The sequence below is a fragment of the Lepeophtheirus salmonis genome, chromosome 5 (assembly GCF_016086655.4).
Source record: "Lepeophtheirus salmonis chromosome 5, UVic_Lsal_1.4, whole genome shotgun sequence".
In the NCBI taxonomy this organism is placed as follows: Eukaryota; Metazoa; Arthropoda; class Copepoda; order Siphonostomatoida; family Caligidae; genus Lepeophtheirus; species Lepeophtheirus salmonis.
This window is the reverse complement of record NC_052135.2, coordinates 34137147-34153838: the sequence shown is the minus strand read 5'-3', so window position 1 is coordinate 34153838 and position 16692 is coordinate 34137147. Positions and strand designations below refer to the sequence as shown.

The 16692-nt window shown below is 30.3% G+C and overlaps 1 protein-coding gene across 3 annotated transcripts in view; it reads left to right on the top strand.

Moving 5' to 3' along the window:
- Positions 1 to 16399, top strand: part of LOC121117756 (nephrin) — a 41360-nt gene extending 24961 nt beyond the window's left edge. The window contains exons 3-15 of one of the 3 annotated variants that reach the window (XR_011780200.1): positions 6073 to 6252; positions 6320 to 6472; positions 7314 to 7490; positions 7555 to 7845; positions 8352 to 8657; positions 9863 to 10456; positions 10757 to 11362; positions 11962 to 12225; positions 12302 to 12622; positions 12970 to 13483; positions 14086 to 14300; positions 15030 to 15264; positions 15335 to 16399. Coding sequence is in view for 2 of the 3 variants with exons in the window: in XM_040712245.2 (XP_040568179.1) it covers positions 6073 to 6252; positions 6320 to 6472; positions 7314 to 7490; positions 7555 to 7845; positions 8352 to 8657; positions 9863 to 10456; positions 10757 to 11362; positions 11962 to 12225; positions 12302 to 12622; positions 12970 to 13212; positions 14086 to 14300; positions 15030 to 15264; positions 15335 to 15654 (3905 nt within the window). In the remaining variant the exon portion in view is untranslated. The remainder of the gene's footprint in view (positions 1 to 6072; positions 6253 to 6319; positions 6473 to 7313; positions 7491 to 7554; positions 7846 to 8351; positions 8658 to 9862; positions 10457 to 10756; positions 11363 to 11961; positions 12226 to 12301; positions 12623 to 12969; positions 13484 to 14085; positions 14301 to 15029; positions 15265 to 15334) is intronic. The other 2 variants (XM_040712246.2, XM_040712245.2) reach the window with 2 other exon arrangements.
- The last annotated feature ends 293 nt before the right edge of the window (positions 16400 to 16692 follow it).

Here is a 16692-nt window from a genome sequence, read left to right as displayed (position 1 = left end):
AAAAAAAAATACACATCAGTAGCCTTAATTACTACACAAATACATATATTATAGTACATACATTTAAAAAAAGTATTTTTTTAAGTCATGATATATTTACTATATACCCTACTTGATATCAAATCATCATCCTTCATGAACTCATTTTGGGTTAGAAAAGAAGGTTTTTTTTCTCGATAAAAATAATAAAATTAGTGATATTGTTATTAGATATATGGTCCATCAACACAAAAACAATCTTGAACAGAAATCACGAAAATGAGACAATGTTCAATTGATATTTTTACATTATACAGATATCTAGCCAAATATTCTATTATAGACTTTATATTTTAATTTAATAGATGATTTGAAATACCCAAGAATAATGGTTAATATAATTTGAAGACTTTTTTGATTTATAAGACTTTATTGAGTCTTGATATATCTTTCTAACAAATCCATCAATTTCTAATTATTTAATTTGTTGTGATGAACTTTTCTTACTTTAAGCAGAATTTTTAGCCACTTCCAAATGATTGATTTTTAGAATTTTTCTAAAAATACTTATGTACAATCCATAGTTAATTATGATACAAAATCAGTATTTTTTGCTTTTTGTTGACGGGCCATATATTATGTAGTTTTTGGTGTATGTACTTTCCTAGGTATATTTTAATGCACTTTCAAATCTAGGGTTTTATTTTTTTTTTTTAAATAAACTGGGAAAAGGAATACAAACGTGTGTTTTTTTTAATACATATAAAATATATATATGTACATATTATATTAAATATGAAACCCCCCTGACAAGGAAAAAAGAGTTGGATTAACCCGGATAACTCCAAAAAGATTATGTGTTTCTTTCTTTCTTTCCATTACTACTATACGTATATATGAGAGAACATCCCCCCATTTCACATCTAAAAAATAAGAAACAAATTCTCTCCGCCCTAGCATAAATGTTTGGTTTGTAAGGCGACACCATCTTACTTAAGAATTTCTCTTTCAAAGTAATTTGACGACAAAACTTTACTTTGTTCCTAAGGAATATAAAAAAAAATGTATTTAGTAAGATATTCGTACAGTGTACGAATATCTCTATTGTGTTATTCTGTATGGTAAAATAAAGTCAGATCTACTGTATGTATATGTGTAATAATATAAGATATCATTAATATAGACTATGCAAAGAAATCGAAAAAAAAAATTCCCTTGATTTTGTCACATTTTTTTTGCACAAAAAGAACCAAAAAAAAAAAAAGATATCTCTCTGATAAAGAATTGTATGCAGCAAAAAAAAAAATCATTTCCTCCAAAGATAGTAAGAGAATTTGTACTTCATGGTGTCGCCTCTATTATTATTAAAAATATATATAATAGAAAACAATAAATTATGTATATTGTAAGTTTAATTAATCAAAACACATTAAATAGACGAACTCATTTCCTCTTTGTCAGACGTAAAGTCTTTTTTTTTTAAATAAAATATATATTTGTTAAAATATTTAGATAAGTAGTTATCTTCAAAAATGCAAAATATATTTTATTATTTCTATAAAAAATAATGAAATTGATTTTTTGATCATCATATTGATAAAAATAAATAATTGAAAGGTAGGTAAATAAATCTTTTCTTTAAAAAAATATTATTTTATATTTTTTTCTTTTGCTAGTTTTTTTTATGTATAAAACTAATCAAAGATTTAAAAACATTATATAATTTATTTATATTTGAAAAACTGCTTTTATATAATCAATTAGATTCATATTTATGATGATAGAAATTTCATAGCATATAAAGATCTAACGAAACGTTAGCGCTATCATATGAAAGTAATAAATACCGAGTACTTTGAGGAGGTGAAAATGTTTTGTTTTAAAGGCTCATTAATTATATAATGTCACTTTTATTTGGAAAAGCACAACAGTGGAGGTTTTGTACAATTGTTTTTAAACAAATCATATGTGATGAATATTACCCTTTCTTATATATCCACTATACATAAAAAGCTCAATGCATGGGTCTCTTTTAATCCTTTGTAGTCAGTGCTACAATTTAGACATTTGGAGTCGTCGCTCAGAAAAAAGCGGTTTATTGTTGACCTACTTAATTACCCTAATATGTTTGTTTGAAGTAATTAAATCTTTATCTAGACAGAAAAGAATAAATAACCAAAAAATTATTCATTTCTGCAATGTTAATAGTTGTTTAAAAAGATAAAAATGACCTTCAATGATAATTGGTCTAAAACATGAGGAAATTACTTTTTTTGATTTTGATTTAATTTATGGGTATGGACAATTCTATTTTATTTGTCAGATCATTAAAATTTGGGATATTTTTTTATATACATAAATATATGTAGAGTATAAATAACATTTTAAATAGGTGAAGTTTTATTTCCAAAAATTAAAATTACTTATATACATATGTATAAATTGTCATAGGTAAGGAATAGTTTCAAATATATATATATCTAGTACAATTTTTTTTAGCTATAACTGTCTATAAAAATATATGTACCCATATATAAAGGATTTATCCTTCAGTAGGGCGTTGTCATACGTGAGCTGAATAATTTTTGCTACTACTCGCATATACCTGCAATATACTGGCATTAAATTTTATAGGTATTGTCATCGTATTTTACCTTATGCCTTGATCATGCTTTTGTCGATGGAAGTTACATACATACAAATATCTACAATGGGGGATTTATATACCTACATATATACAAAAGTAATTAACCTCAAGGAAATACATAGACTTTGATTCCATTGCCAATATGTTGTTGGTTTTTTAATTATAATGTCTTCATCATACATGCAATAGGTTGACGAGCTAGCCAAAGAATCCCAAATTGACAATTATTTAATATTTGCCTTTTATTGCTTCATGTTCTTTAAAAAAAAAATTACTATCATCTATTAAATTAATATACGTGTGGTGAGTCAACACAAAAATATTCTGGTATAAAATCCAGAAAATAAAAATGTATAATTTATATATATATTTTTTTGATGAGTTATTAGCTTTGTATCATTTTTTAAAAAAAATTATTAGCAATAATTATTAATGTTCATATTGGTTTAGAACCTCATTTAGTTTACGACACTAAATTTGGTCCCCATATGGCCTTTTAATTCTTTCACAGTCACATTGAATTTTGAATACTTATTTTGTAAGATATGGCACCCCCAAAATATTTAACTTACTAATTTGTTGATAAAAATTCACAATAAATCGTTGACAAATACAGATGTAATCTGTACTCAATTTTGATAAAAATCATTATAGCTTGCTTTTTTGTTCATGGGCCGCATAGGTATATAAAATAAATTTAAGTGCAAAACCTAGCACTTTTTTTTTTGAGGAAATAGTAGTATCCTCATTTCATAATTGCTACATGCTTTACCATCTGTTAAAAATAATAATTTATCATCTAACTTTAAAAAAAAGAAGCTCTGCTTCAATGTAAACAACTTAGAGAAAGAGATACAATAATGACCATTACTTCAATTTGTAATTATCGTTTAATGTGTAATGATTAAATTTCTTATGAGAAAAATAAAGAATGGCTTGAAATTCTGAGATAGTAAGTATATTCAGAGTGCATACAAAAATAAACAATTAGGAAAAAAATTATAGTAAGCCTATAATTTACAAAATATATACGTTCGTACTTGTGTAATTATTTTGTAAATGGGAGGATATTATTAAATTTTAAACGAATAACTTCAGGAAAGGGAGTAACATGCACTTCCTTCGAATTAGATCAAGAATAGTAAACATGAATTGAAGTAATGACCATGTAATAATTGCAAAAATCATAAAAATATAGAGAGTTCGTTTGTAAAAACAATATATTTCTTATTTTAATGAAATATTATAAAAAACTATATAGTTATTGAAAAAAACTAAAGTCTAATGTATTTTTAAGAAACTCAAAGTAGCATTGAGACATTCACCTTTGCTTAAATAATACTAACAGTTGTACAAGTATACATTTTCCCAAAGCCATAAACCACAAAAACACTTTGAATGTCAAAAGGGCCTGTGATCTAGACTTTTCTTTGTCCATGGGTAGGGAAGTTACTACATTTTCCCCTCTCAAAAATGTCAATAAACGATTAATAATAGCTTCATTTTTTTATTTTTTGCAAAAAAGTATATTTAAATTTATTTTTAGTTTGGATGTAGAAATGATACTTTTGTACCTGTTATCTTCATAAACAACTCTCGTATTAGAAACAATAGTTGTTACCCTTCGTGTATGTAATTATATTTGACTTATTTATAGGGGTGTATTCCCGTCTAAAGCCTAATGATGCTTGAATCACCCTCTTTACATATATATATGATAAGGTCAGGATTCCATGTTTAGATGTAATAAAAGTATAAGTTATGTAGGGGAAATACATTGAATAGTAATCAGGCCTCTTACATTTTTGTTTTGTTTTTGGTTCAAGTGCCATAAATTTTGTAACATGTTCTTTAGGGGCTTGCAAAATATATATTGTATGTATTCATACATAAGTATATGCTGAAGAATTTTTGTAGCTCTGACTATGTACGTTTTTACATTACATTAATAGAGAAATGTATGTTATATAGAGGTGATTCAGTTGTTTCAATCTGAAAGAAAGGTTTTTCTTTCTATTTGTGAGGTTAGTTTTACCAACCTTTAATAATATATACAGGGTGCGGGAGGACAATTTTCCAGTCGATTTTTCCACATTTTAATGCATTGTGGAGTAAGATGATGCGAGATTTTGTAATCTTTTGATTGTGTTATAAATAACTTTTAGATGATGCAGTTTTTGTTTTGAATTAGCCCCCCAAATGATTATTTCCGAATTGTTTGACGCTATTTTACTCAAAAAGACAAAACTGCTATTGACAAGGTCAATATGAAGACCGACCAAAATATCTAAAATGCCAAAAACGTTTTCAAAGGGACGCCCAGAGCTCCCAGAAGTGAAGCTCTGCCCCAAAAAATTAGCTAATTTTTGGCCCAAGCCCCCAAAATGAAGTCCCTTGATTAGTTTTGGTGAAGTGCTATCGAGGGCATCCCAAATGCAACCAAATCGAAATGTGGATGACCTGCAGTCCATCATCTCCAAGGCCTGACCAACTATCCTGAGGACAAAATTATTAAATCCTGTACCAGCATCAGGCATTCTATTCAGGACGTCATTGCTTCTAATGTAATTCATATGAAATAAAATTCAGATTTTGTGATTTGTCATAAAAATTTAAATTCAATTTTATAAAATTTTGAGTTTTTGTACCGATTTTTTTTTTTTTTTTTTGCATTCTAGGAAAATTTGCTTCTGACCCTGTAAAAAAAAAAAATGGGTGTTCGTTTTATGATTACCATATAAGTAAATTGAATTCTAACTATTTCCTCTGTGGACTATGAGTATTTTATTATGAACAAAAAAATATATGAAGTATAATTTAAGTGGAATAAATATGGTTATTTGTTTTTTGGACTCTCTAATGGAAGTCTAAGGAATTAAAAGTAAAGAAACAAACAATAAACAAACAGATTTATAACAGTGTACAAAGAAACCGCAAAATAAAACTTTACTCTTCTCTTAATCCTCTGAATTATTCTTTACCTCTTATTAAAAATGAGGTGAAAATATCTGAATATAGAACTCTTTACTATGTTACACACTTTGAAACATGATTTTATATATAAATACATAATATGTATGTACATATTTATGAGCCCCAGGAACTAAATAGCTAACTCCTTGGGAGTTAATCTCTATCTGAGACATTTTTTTATTATTATTTTTTTGGAAAAAAAAAAATTATATATGTGAAAACATAAAATAAGTTGTCAACTTTTCACTTCAGATTATGTTTTTTTTATAATTTATTTTTAATAATATTTTGAGTTGAAACAAATGAAAATAACAAAATTGACATTTTTTTGCACTTTAAAACAGTATGAGACCAATGAAGTATTGTTTTTGTATTTTCTTCTTGATACGGTTGATCGATTATATCTCTATGTTCATTTAGTGTATTTATTTTGTGTTAATTCTCTTTTAACATATTTTTTTTTTGCCCATTAGGTTTTGATCGTAAACTACCAGGATTTTCCCGATACTCTGTTTCAGGGAAAGAAATCAATGGTCAATTCAATTTAGAGATAGTGAATGCCACTTTGAATGATGATGCAACGTTTGAGTGTCAGGTTGGACCTGCGGATGGGAACAGTCCTATTCGAGCAAGAGCTAAGTTGGATGTTTTATGTAAGTACAAATATATTTTCTGGAAGTTTGAGAGTTAAGACTGTAATATGTGTTTATTTTTTTTTAGTACCACCGAAACGAATTGAAATCACAGGACTAGATTCTGGCTCACGTATCATTATTCGTGAAAATGAGGAGGTTGAGCTTAAATGTGTGGTATTTGAGGCTAAGCCGAAGGCAACCATCATCTGGTATAGGGAGAATAGCAAGTTTTTCACAGGTAGGAGAATTGAAAAATGTAGAAATTTCTCTTGTCGTTTATTGCATAATTAGTCCCTACTACTCAAAAAATAAAAATAAGTTATTTTTTTCCAATGATAAAAAAACAAAACAAAAACTCACCTAATGTAATATTCAGGACGCCCTCTTTTATGTATACATATAACATATATTAACATATGTACTATACACATATTTATATGTGTGAATATATTACTATTTTTATTCTTATTTGAATGATGACAAGGTAAAAATATGACAACGCATTTCTCTTCACACAACTCCTGATATTTCGAAAAAAAAAAGTCATAAATAAAGGTTAAAAGAAACCAGGATCAATGATTCTCTCTGATTAAAAAAAATGAGTGAATTCATACCCTAAATACATTCATGTACATATTTACGACTTATTAGTTAGTGTAACCCAAAAAATATTTTTTGTTCCATGGACATAAAATTAATTAGCGTGGAAAATTTTTAATTTACCTTCCTTTGTACATAGATAGATGATTGGACTGGTAATTATATTTTCTTTATTTTTGCTAATTGATTTTTATTTAAAAAAAAGTTCGTTATGCACAAGGGTTTTTATTACATATCTTTATGTAATAAAGTGTAAAGGAAATAGTTGTTTTTTATACGTCACTTATCTACAAATTTTTATACCCTTGTATTTAATAAACGACATAAATGATCCACAAAATCGTAAGAAAGTTTATTTAGACAATAAATAGTTATAAAAAAGTATATTTTTTCCTTCCTCGAAATTTTCCATTAAGTGAGAGATTTTGATTTTATGGTATACTCATTATCGGGTAATTTAATATATATTTCTTTTTCAGAATCACGGATTGATGAAGACACCATTGGTGAGGATGCTGAACATAGAGTTACATCCATTTCAAGCATACGTATTCGACCAACTCAAAAAGATAATCACGTTACATGGGCATGTGAAGCCGTACATCCTGCACTTAAAAACGCACCGATGCGTGCCTCTGTTCTTCTCTCAGTTCAACGTAAGTCATGACTAACTGATATATTTTTCAATTTAAATAATCTCAATTTTACGTATATTAACAGATCCTCCTGGACGTCCAGAAATCACTGGCTACATTGAAGGAGAGACGATTCGTGTGGCACAATCCGTGACTCTCATTTGCACATCCCGTGGAGGAAATCCATTAGCTGATGTCATTTGGTATCGTAATGGCGAATTAGCTGACAAATCATACACTTCCTCCGGTCGTGAATCTCGTAATACATTTACATTCATTGCTGAGACGGATGACGACAACGCACGTTTTCGTTGTGAGGCATCAAATGAGTTCTCTGCTGAGCCAATGGATGCAGAAATTGTTCTCTCTGTTCAATGTGAGTAATTTTTTTGTGTTACATATCCAACTTATTTTAAATATAGATGTATTAGTAAATCTCAATTTTGAAGAAAGTTTTTTTTAACTGGACAAGGGGGAAGAGCAAAATTAAACAAAAATGAATGTTTATATTAGGAAGAATGAAAAAATATAAATAATAATAGAAAAATAATGTTCATGTATATTTCATTAGTCATATTTTAATTTCAAGGACTAACATATTGTATGTACATTTTTCTTGAAATGTTATTTTGAAAATGTGTGCTTGTTTATATGTAATAGTTGTAGGTACATAACATGTAATGCTTTCATACTAAGAGGTATATAAAAACTAGTTAAATTTTCTATATTTAACAAATATCATAAATAATTTTACGAAATTAATGTATAGAGACCATGTACATTACTTAATCTAATTACAAAAAGATTTGCAATTGCAAAATAGCAACTTTTTATATTATTATTATTAAATGAACTGTAATATAATGTTGTTGTTTTTTATAGTCGCACCTTCTAAAATATATCTTTATGGTCCAAATGAGGCCCGCCGTGATGACTCAGTAGACTACTCTTGCTCCACATCCAACTCAAATCCTCCAGCCATAATTCAATGGATCATTGACAACTCTACCCTAGATGCTTCTTCTTACTTTACTCAGAAGCTACCTAGCCCAATGGGTGGATGGATCACCGTCTCGAATATCTCTGTGAAGGTCGAAGAAAATAAGAAAAATAAGATAGTCTCTTGTCACGTACTCAACTCTGAACTAAATGACGTAAAAACGAAATCTCAAATCCTGAGTGTCATATGTACGTATTCAAATTTAAATAATAAATAGGTATATTATAGTGATTATAAATAATGATAATTATATCCCTGTGTCATAAAGTTCCTAACTGCTAATGATAGCTATAGTCAGTATGGGTACGTGTTTCTTTTAATGAGGTTTCATCATTCTCTTATCGAGCCTGCCATCTTGTTTTTACCATGTCTCTCCTTCCCTCCACCTTTCTTATAGATAACCATTAAAAAATATATTTTCTTCTTTAGAGGACATCAAACAAAAAGCAATATCCATGTGCACACATAATATTTATGATGTGTCTTTTCGTTCTATGTACTTAGAGCATATATTCCACTCCCTTTCTAAGTAATTAGGAGTATATGATATGTTGAATTAGTGTTGTATCAGTCCTTATTTAGAACTAAAGTCTGCAGTCCTGTTCATCACAGTCTCAGTACGGTCCAGTATATCAGTCCTAAAACTTCCGTACTTGATGAAACCTTTCAACTTTATTTCTTCATTTTTAGTCGGTTCTGGTACTGATAGTCCAAAGGACCGATCCCAAAGACTGGACTGGAACGAAACAGTAAGGAATGGCTCAACACTATGTAGAATACTCTCCCCATAGCATTCTATTTTAAATCAAAAATCACTTTGATCCAATAACTTTTTCCGTTCCCTATTTTTTTTATCCATTACTCTCATATAGGATATCAAATTTCATTACATTACATTTACATTATTTAAAAATGTACCCCTTCGTTTCCTTATTTATTGATTTAAAAAAAAAATCCCTTAGAATTTCTTTGTAACCTAGGTCTTTTGAATTATAAATTAATCTCACCAAGTATGTGGATCAGAGTCCAACAGTGACTTTATTGATTCCTCCCTCATCATTTTTGTTCCTTACCTTGTATAGTAGTTACAAAGGTTTTTTATTATCATTATTTTGTTAAAGGTAGGTTTTGTACTAATACATATATGTATATTATGTATGTTTTCCCCTTCTTTTGACATTGAAATCATAGTTTGGGGGGTTTCATAAAAAGATCACAGTTGGTCCCATGTAACATAATGGAAAAAAATTATATATAAACCTTTTTTTTCTCTTAAATTTAAAAAAAAAGGAGAGAAAAAATATATATACATACAATGTGATTTTTCAAATAAAGATCTAAGGATTTCTGTTGATAAAAGTACATCTTCTATTCTTCATTTCTATGTATGTAGATCCCCCAGGGACACCTACCATTCAGGGATTAAGCTTTGATGACGTTTTAATCGCTGGTAAGCTCAAGAGATTAAAGTGCACATCCATGGCTGGTAATCCACCCCCTACTCTCCGTTGGTATCGTGGCAAGGAACTCCTCCACTCACGCACAGTCATTACGGATCAATTCGCTTCTGCTGAACTAGAATTCATTCCTGCACGCAAAGACAATCTTGGAGATCTACGATGTGAGGCCATCAACTCTGCACTACGTTTCCCTGTATATGCCTCTCAAAACCTATCTGTTGACTTCTCACCCAATTTCGTCAAAATTGAGAGTCATCCCGAGTTTCCTGTTTCGGGGGAGAAGTCTCTTCTCACCTGCGAATCAGGTACCAGTCAGCCCCCTTCCCAAATTACCTGGTGGATTGGGGATGAAGAAATTATAGATGGAGTCCGAAGTAATGATTATCCTGGAGAGTTTGGTGGGAAGCGGTCAAGGAGTGAACTTCAATTGCTTGTGTCTGGAAGGATTCATAATGGTGCTCTGATTCGTTGTCGTGCTCAAAATCATCTTGACTACGTTGATGATACAATCACTCTCTCCGTGGCTCGTGAGTATTTTTTTCCTTTTAAATCTATACGTCTCTTTTTTTAAACGTCAATATATCTTCCTTTTTCGTGTGTGCATATTAAATATCCCATAAAGAAATGAATGATGGTTCCTGTTAAAGACGGCTTATGCCTATACTTACGAATATATACTCTCCTCTAACTACATACCTTTGTACTTGATTTATAAACCCATTTAAACATTTTTATTCATTTTTCTCTCAAATAGCAAATAATATACTTTTGCGCTGTTAAATTCACAGCAAACTTTATTTCATTATTAATATTGAAATTCTTTACAGATAAACCCATTTTTACAGTTGAGGACACAACAGCCCCATTCGAAGCAATAGAAGGAAAAGAAGCCATAATTAACATGACTGCCCTTGCCAATCCACCTGTTTCCACCTATAAATGGTCATTGAACCTTAACGATGAAGAGCAAAACCGCCAGGGTCTCACCATCCAAGATGGAGTTCTTAAAATCAACAAAGCATCTAGATCACACGCTGGCATCTACGCCGTATCTGCCACGAATGAGCGAGGAACATCCAGCATCACTTTTGAAATTGATATACTCTATGCACCAAAAATTGTATATTTGACAGACTCTGTCCTTGTTGGAGAGGGAGAGCCAGCTCTTTTTGAATGTGCCGTTGATGCAAATCCCTTTAATATTCAAACTATTCATTGGTTTAGAGAAAATTATGATATGGAAGGACGAACAAAGACAACTCAGGGCTCTGTTGTTGACAAGAGTGGCTCTGGAGGTGAACATGTAGGGACTGTGATGCTAACAGTTCTTAATGCAACAGCTTCAGATTCTGGAGCTTTTTGGTGTGAGGCAGACAATGGGATAGAAAGGAGAGGGAGAATAGCGAGGAATCGAACTTATTTATTGGTTAGACGTAAGTGCATTCTACTTATTTTATTTTAATGATCCACGATTAAGAGTTTCATTTTTTTAATCATCGCTTTTTGTTTCATATTGAGGTATATATATATACATAGCTAGTGGAAGTAAATGAAAGCATTTTAGATTTTTACATGATTATTTATTTATGATATAACTTTTCTGAAGAGTCATTCATAAGATATCACATTTTTTTCTCTGCTCCATCCATATTTCCAGTGGATTTACTGATCAGTTCTTATAGTTACGTAAATGTATATTTTGTTGTATATCATTCATTTAATTTTTTAACACTGGCAAAAATATACCTCCTTGACGAATTGCAACATACATATTTATATACAACATAAAATAAGGCTGAACTAAAATAATTCCCACGAGCATAGACCTAAAGAATTATTTTATACATTTATAAAACGTTGTAATAAACTTTTTTTCACAAAAGAAAAAGTTGACTTGGAACAACAAAAAGATAAAAAATTATATTCTTAGTAACATTTCGCATATTTTCTTAAAATATCCTCCTTGAATCCAATGCATAAATTGTCTAGACACTTTATAAATTTTTTCTCTCCTTATACCTAAATGTTGCAGATAAACCATGGGTGAAACAAACCCCAAATAATATCAAAGCAGCTGCCAATCCAGGTGAAATGGGGGTTCTTATATGCGAGGCTTCTGGAGTACCTAATGTCACTATTTCTTGGGTACGTTCTTCCTCTGCTTTTGAAGACAAAGAAAAGTACAGAATTGTTCATACAATGCTGGATCCCCTTACTTGGAGGTCTGAATTTTACATCCATGATGTTGGGATTAAAGACTATGGAACCTATGAGTGCATTGCACGAAATACTGAAGGTACATCTCACAACTACCTTTTCCATTAGCTAGTTCAACACAAAAATGGATTCATTTCTAAAATCTTATTTTATAGGTTCAGCAAGACAAAAAATCGTGTTTGATGTCAAAACTAAGCCAGACATTCCTTCTAAACTCCGCGTCGACAAAATTTTACATGAATCCGTACATTTAATGTGGGTTCCTGGTTTTAATGGTGGCACTGATCAGCATTTTCGTCTTCAGTTTTCAAGTCAGGAAAATGGAGTTGAATTTCGGGATGTTTATCCAGTGAATGCAGACAATTTTGTTGTGAATAAGTTGGAACCGGGTGTTGAGTATGCTTTCAATATCATGGCTTTCAATAATCAAGGGGAGTCGAATTATACGGATAGCAGCGTTATTGTTCACACATCAAGTAAGCTTTTTTTAAATCTACATCCTATGTTTTTTTGTTTCGTCCTTTCGATCAACATTATGTAAAAAAAAAAAATTTCTTTGAAAGATAGGAGACTAAAACATATAAAAAAATGAACACAATGAAATAATAAAAAAAAACTTTTTCTCTCTTTGATGATTTGAATGTAATAGAAAAAAAAATATTCAAATTTTTTTCGTGTACATACATTAATTTCACCCATTTCTATTCTAAAAAATGTATTAAAAATTGAAAATCGTCCTGAGACTCCCAATTTTTACCCTTGTCAAACAAAATTCACAATTTTTTCTCTCTTTCTTTCTTGTGCTTACATTATCTACATAAAGTTGATAACGGAAATAACGATAAAGAGTCAGCACTTCCGGCACAACCTGTGAATGAGAATGTTCTGGGATCTGACTCTCAATTCCAATCCAGTCAGTTCTCAACCCCAACTCTTCTTCTCATTTCTTTTCTATCTACTCTACTCTTTCTTGTCATTCTCACGGCTCCTATTATTCATTGGCTTCGAAAGACTCCACACTCTGGGGATTTTCTTTGTCTGCGAAAAATGTTTCATAACTCTCATGGTAATTTTTATGTATTTTTAAATTTTTTTAGGCGGCGGATCCAAACAAATGATAACAGATGCACTAAGTGAAAAAGCAGAAGGAACTATGAATATAATCATCATTGTCTCAGTGATTATCTCCATAGTACTCTTGTTGATATTTATTATCACTTGTCTATGTACAAGAAGAAGGAGACGTATAAAGAAGTCAAGAGGATTAGGGTCAGATGACAACATCGTTGTCCGAGAAAAAAGGGGTGGAGTAGGCTGTACCTCATCTGGGTCAGAGGGTAAGACATGTCTGAACTGCTTACATATGCACCACTAACAAATTCCTTCTAATAACTTTTTGGCATCCTCATAACTACTTTTATTGAGCACTGTGCTCGTAAATTTATGATCTAAAGAGAAAACTTTTTTTTTCGTTTTTTTCCTTTTCAAAATGCAGCGTTTTGCTTTAACAATTAAAATTCTTATTTCATAATTCATAAATATATTTTCAATATAAATATAAATAATAAGAAAAAGGAAGAACGAAAATCTTAAACATATTCTTTCTTTGATCAAGTTAGAAAAGCTTTTTTTAAGAGCCGAAAGGTTCTTTTTTATTTCCATAAAAGAAGAAAATAAGTTTTTGAGTAAATTGCTCAAGTTTTTTATTATGTACATTTTTTAATTATTGTTGTATATAGTCGTAATTACTGTTATTTTCTTTGTTTTCTACTGGCTACACTGTAGGAGTACTCCATCTTCATCATTTACACAATCTACAATACTAACAAACAGTCTGATCCGCCATTTTATATATATTTTTGTATTTTAATACAAAAAAAAAAAAAGAAATACTGTTGATACAGAACTGATCAAAGTAAATTATATTTCTCGTTCATAGGAAGCTCATCTGTTGGAAGCACAAAGTCAGGAACCATGGAGCTCTATACCAGTAGCTATAATGAAACCAATTCAGGGGCAGGTGAAACTGTCAGCTCTATATCTGAAAAGAGTTGCGTTTCTGGAAATGCTGTGATTCCTCCACCCATGTTGGCTCAAACCACCAATTTCCAACCTCACACACATTATCACAACCATCATCAAATGGGATATTTGGTAAGTGCACACATATTTTTTTATTCCTGTAGTTAAATGTTATGTATATTGGGCATGTTTTGAGAAATTTCTATTACTTTCAAATTTGCTTCAAAATTGAAATTGCAAAAAATAAGCACTAATTTTTATTTGCAATTTTCCTCATAAATGATTATTCTTAAAATAGTTATTGTTTCATTATATTTAAAACTCATCTTTTAGTATTTGAGGAGTTGTAATAATTTTATGATCTGTTGTGGGGTTAGCTTACAATTTATTACTTAAGACAAGCTTATATTGTATAGTTTAAATTTATATTCAGGTTTTATAATATCTTCTTTTTGTAATTCCTTCAACTTAAGAATGAGGAATACTATATAAATGGCGGTTCTTTTAATTATGTACTTATTTAAATCGTTCATAATGACAATCTTAATTTTCGAATAATGTAGTTTTACATACATTTGTACGTACAAATAATACTTGTATTAAGACTAACATTTACATTCCCATGTTGACAACAAAGCCCAGAACATAAAAAGACATGTAAAAAATTGTCTTTCTATTTATACCATCTTTTTCGCAAAGTCATGGGAAGTGCCTCTCTTATTTAAGCCAGTTCTTTTGTAGTTCAAAAAGAACGTGAAAACAATAAAAGAAGTTCATGATTGATCAAAGTCTTGAGATGTGTTGTTATCACGAAGATCTAATTTTTTTTGTATTACTTTTCCTTTTTAATGTCAATTTCAGGAGGATGGTCTCATAAAAAACAGTCGAAGCACTTATTTTTTGGATCCTCCAAATACTTCACGAGTGGGATCCCTTCGTCGTCCTCCCTCTCAATCTAACCAACCACCTATATATTGCGTCGTAAATAAACTTCATAGAACAATGCAGCATGGAAACATGACGCAGCGTGACTATGAGGACACCGAGTCTGAATACGCTTCAGAAATTCGAAGCAATCCACATATTCAAACTTTAGGTAAGCATATAATTCAAAGACCTCTTGCACATTCAATAAAATCCAATAAAATCCTCTCCATTTATCATAGGCGATCAAAATACCTATGGTAGGAGCTCGGGCGGCGGATCTGGAAATAATTACTCCAGTGTTAGGCGCCCTGCTAGAAGCCATGTTAATACACTCAATAACAACCACATTGACTCCCAAAATACATTTCAGGATCGTTCCATATGTAATCAAATACGACCCCCGAGCATCGAAACCTCTTCGAATAGTGAAGGTCCACTCTGTGCAAGTTCACCCAAGCGAACTCCATTGACTAGTTTCGGTCCTCAAATGGAAACAACGTCAACAACGTCGTCTTCTAATCCAAGTGGAGTTATTCCTCCCATGGGTCAATTGGTATAGCTTAAATCAACAAGCCCTTTATTAGAACTTTACAGTGAAAACTCTTAATAAAGACAAAATTAATTTTTTAAATTGACAAGTTTGCCAAAGATGAAAAGACTATTTAAATGAACTCCTTTAAGTTATATATATGTTGTGTGTTTCAACACAACGCTATTCTACTAATGTCATACATCAAGAAAAGATTAATGACTTAGCATTGATGATGCATATATTCTCGGTATGTATTCCTTCCTCCTAGTCCCTACTGAATGCTGTACTTACAAACCAATGTGCAACAAACTCATATTATTATATACATAAATGCCAAACCTATACCCTTATTTTAAACATATTAAACTTTTGTTCCATTTCTTTGTGAAAAAAATAAATAATTCCTCAACTTTCCTTGAGATGAAAAGATATAAATAGGCTCCAAGGCCGCCCATTCCTACTTTTCACTCTTAAGGAACAACTCTTTTACTATTAATTTTGATATTATCTGTGATAACTTAGTAATATATAATTATATATTTGTATTTTTTTTTGTTTTTTTTAAATCAACTTGTTTTAATAAACATATTCAAATCTTTTTTATTACTTCCATTAAAAGATTAACATAAACAGTAGAAAAAAACTTATTTAAATGTTAAGTTATGTGTTGTTCTGTTATCAAAAAAAAAAGTAAATACAGAATATGAATGTTTTTTATACTCCAAGTTCTTAAAAAAAAAGGAATAAAATAAAGTTTGTGTTATATCAGTAATTAAGGTTTATTTATTATTTCCATTTATTAGCTATTTATTAGCCTAACTCATTAACTATAATTAAGGTTTGCTAAGCTTCTGAGAATATTTTGTTCTAGAAAAAATTCTAAAGTTATCAATTATCTATGTACACATATGTTTTAGTGTGTTACAATAATGCAGGTTGATATCAATGAAAAAAGGTAAGCAGTTGTATGAAATTTAATTGATAAATACATATATCGGAGAAGTCTTGTGTTGGTCCATATATATTCAGTCCAGTTCAGTCTTATCTGCCCTTGAGGCCGATCTT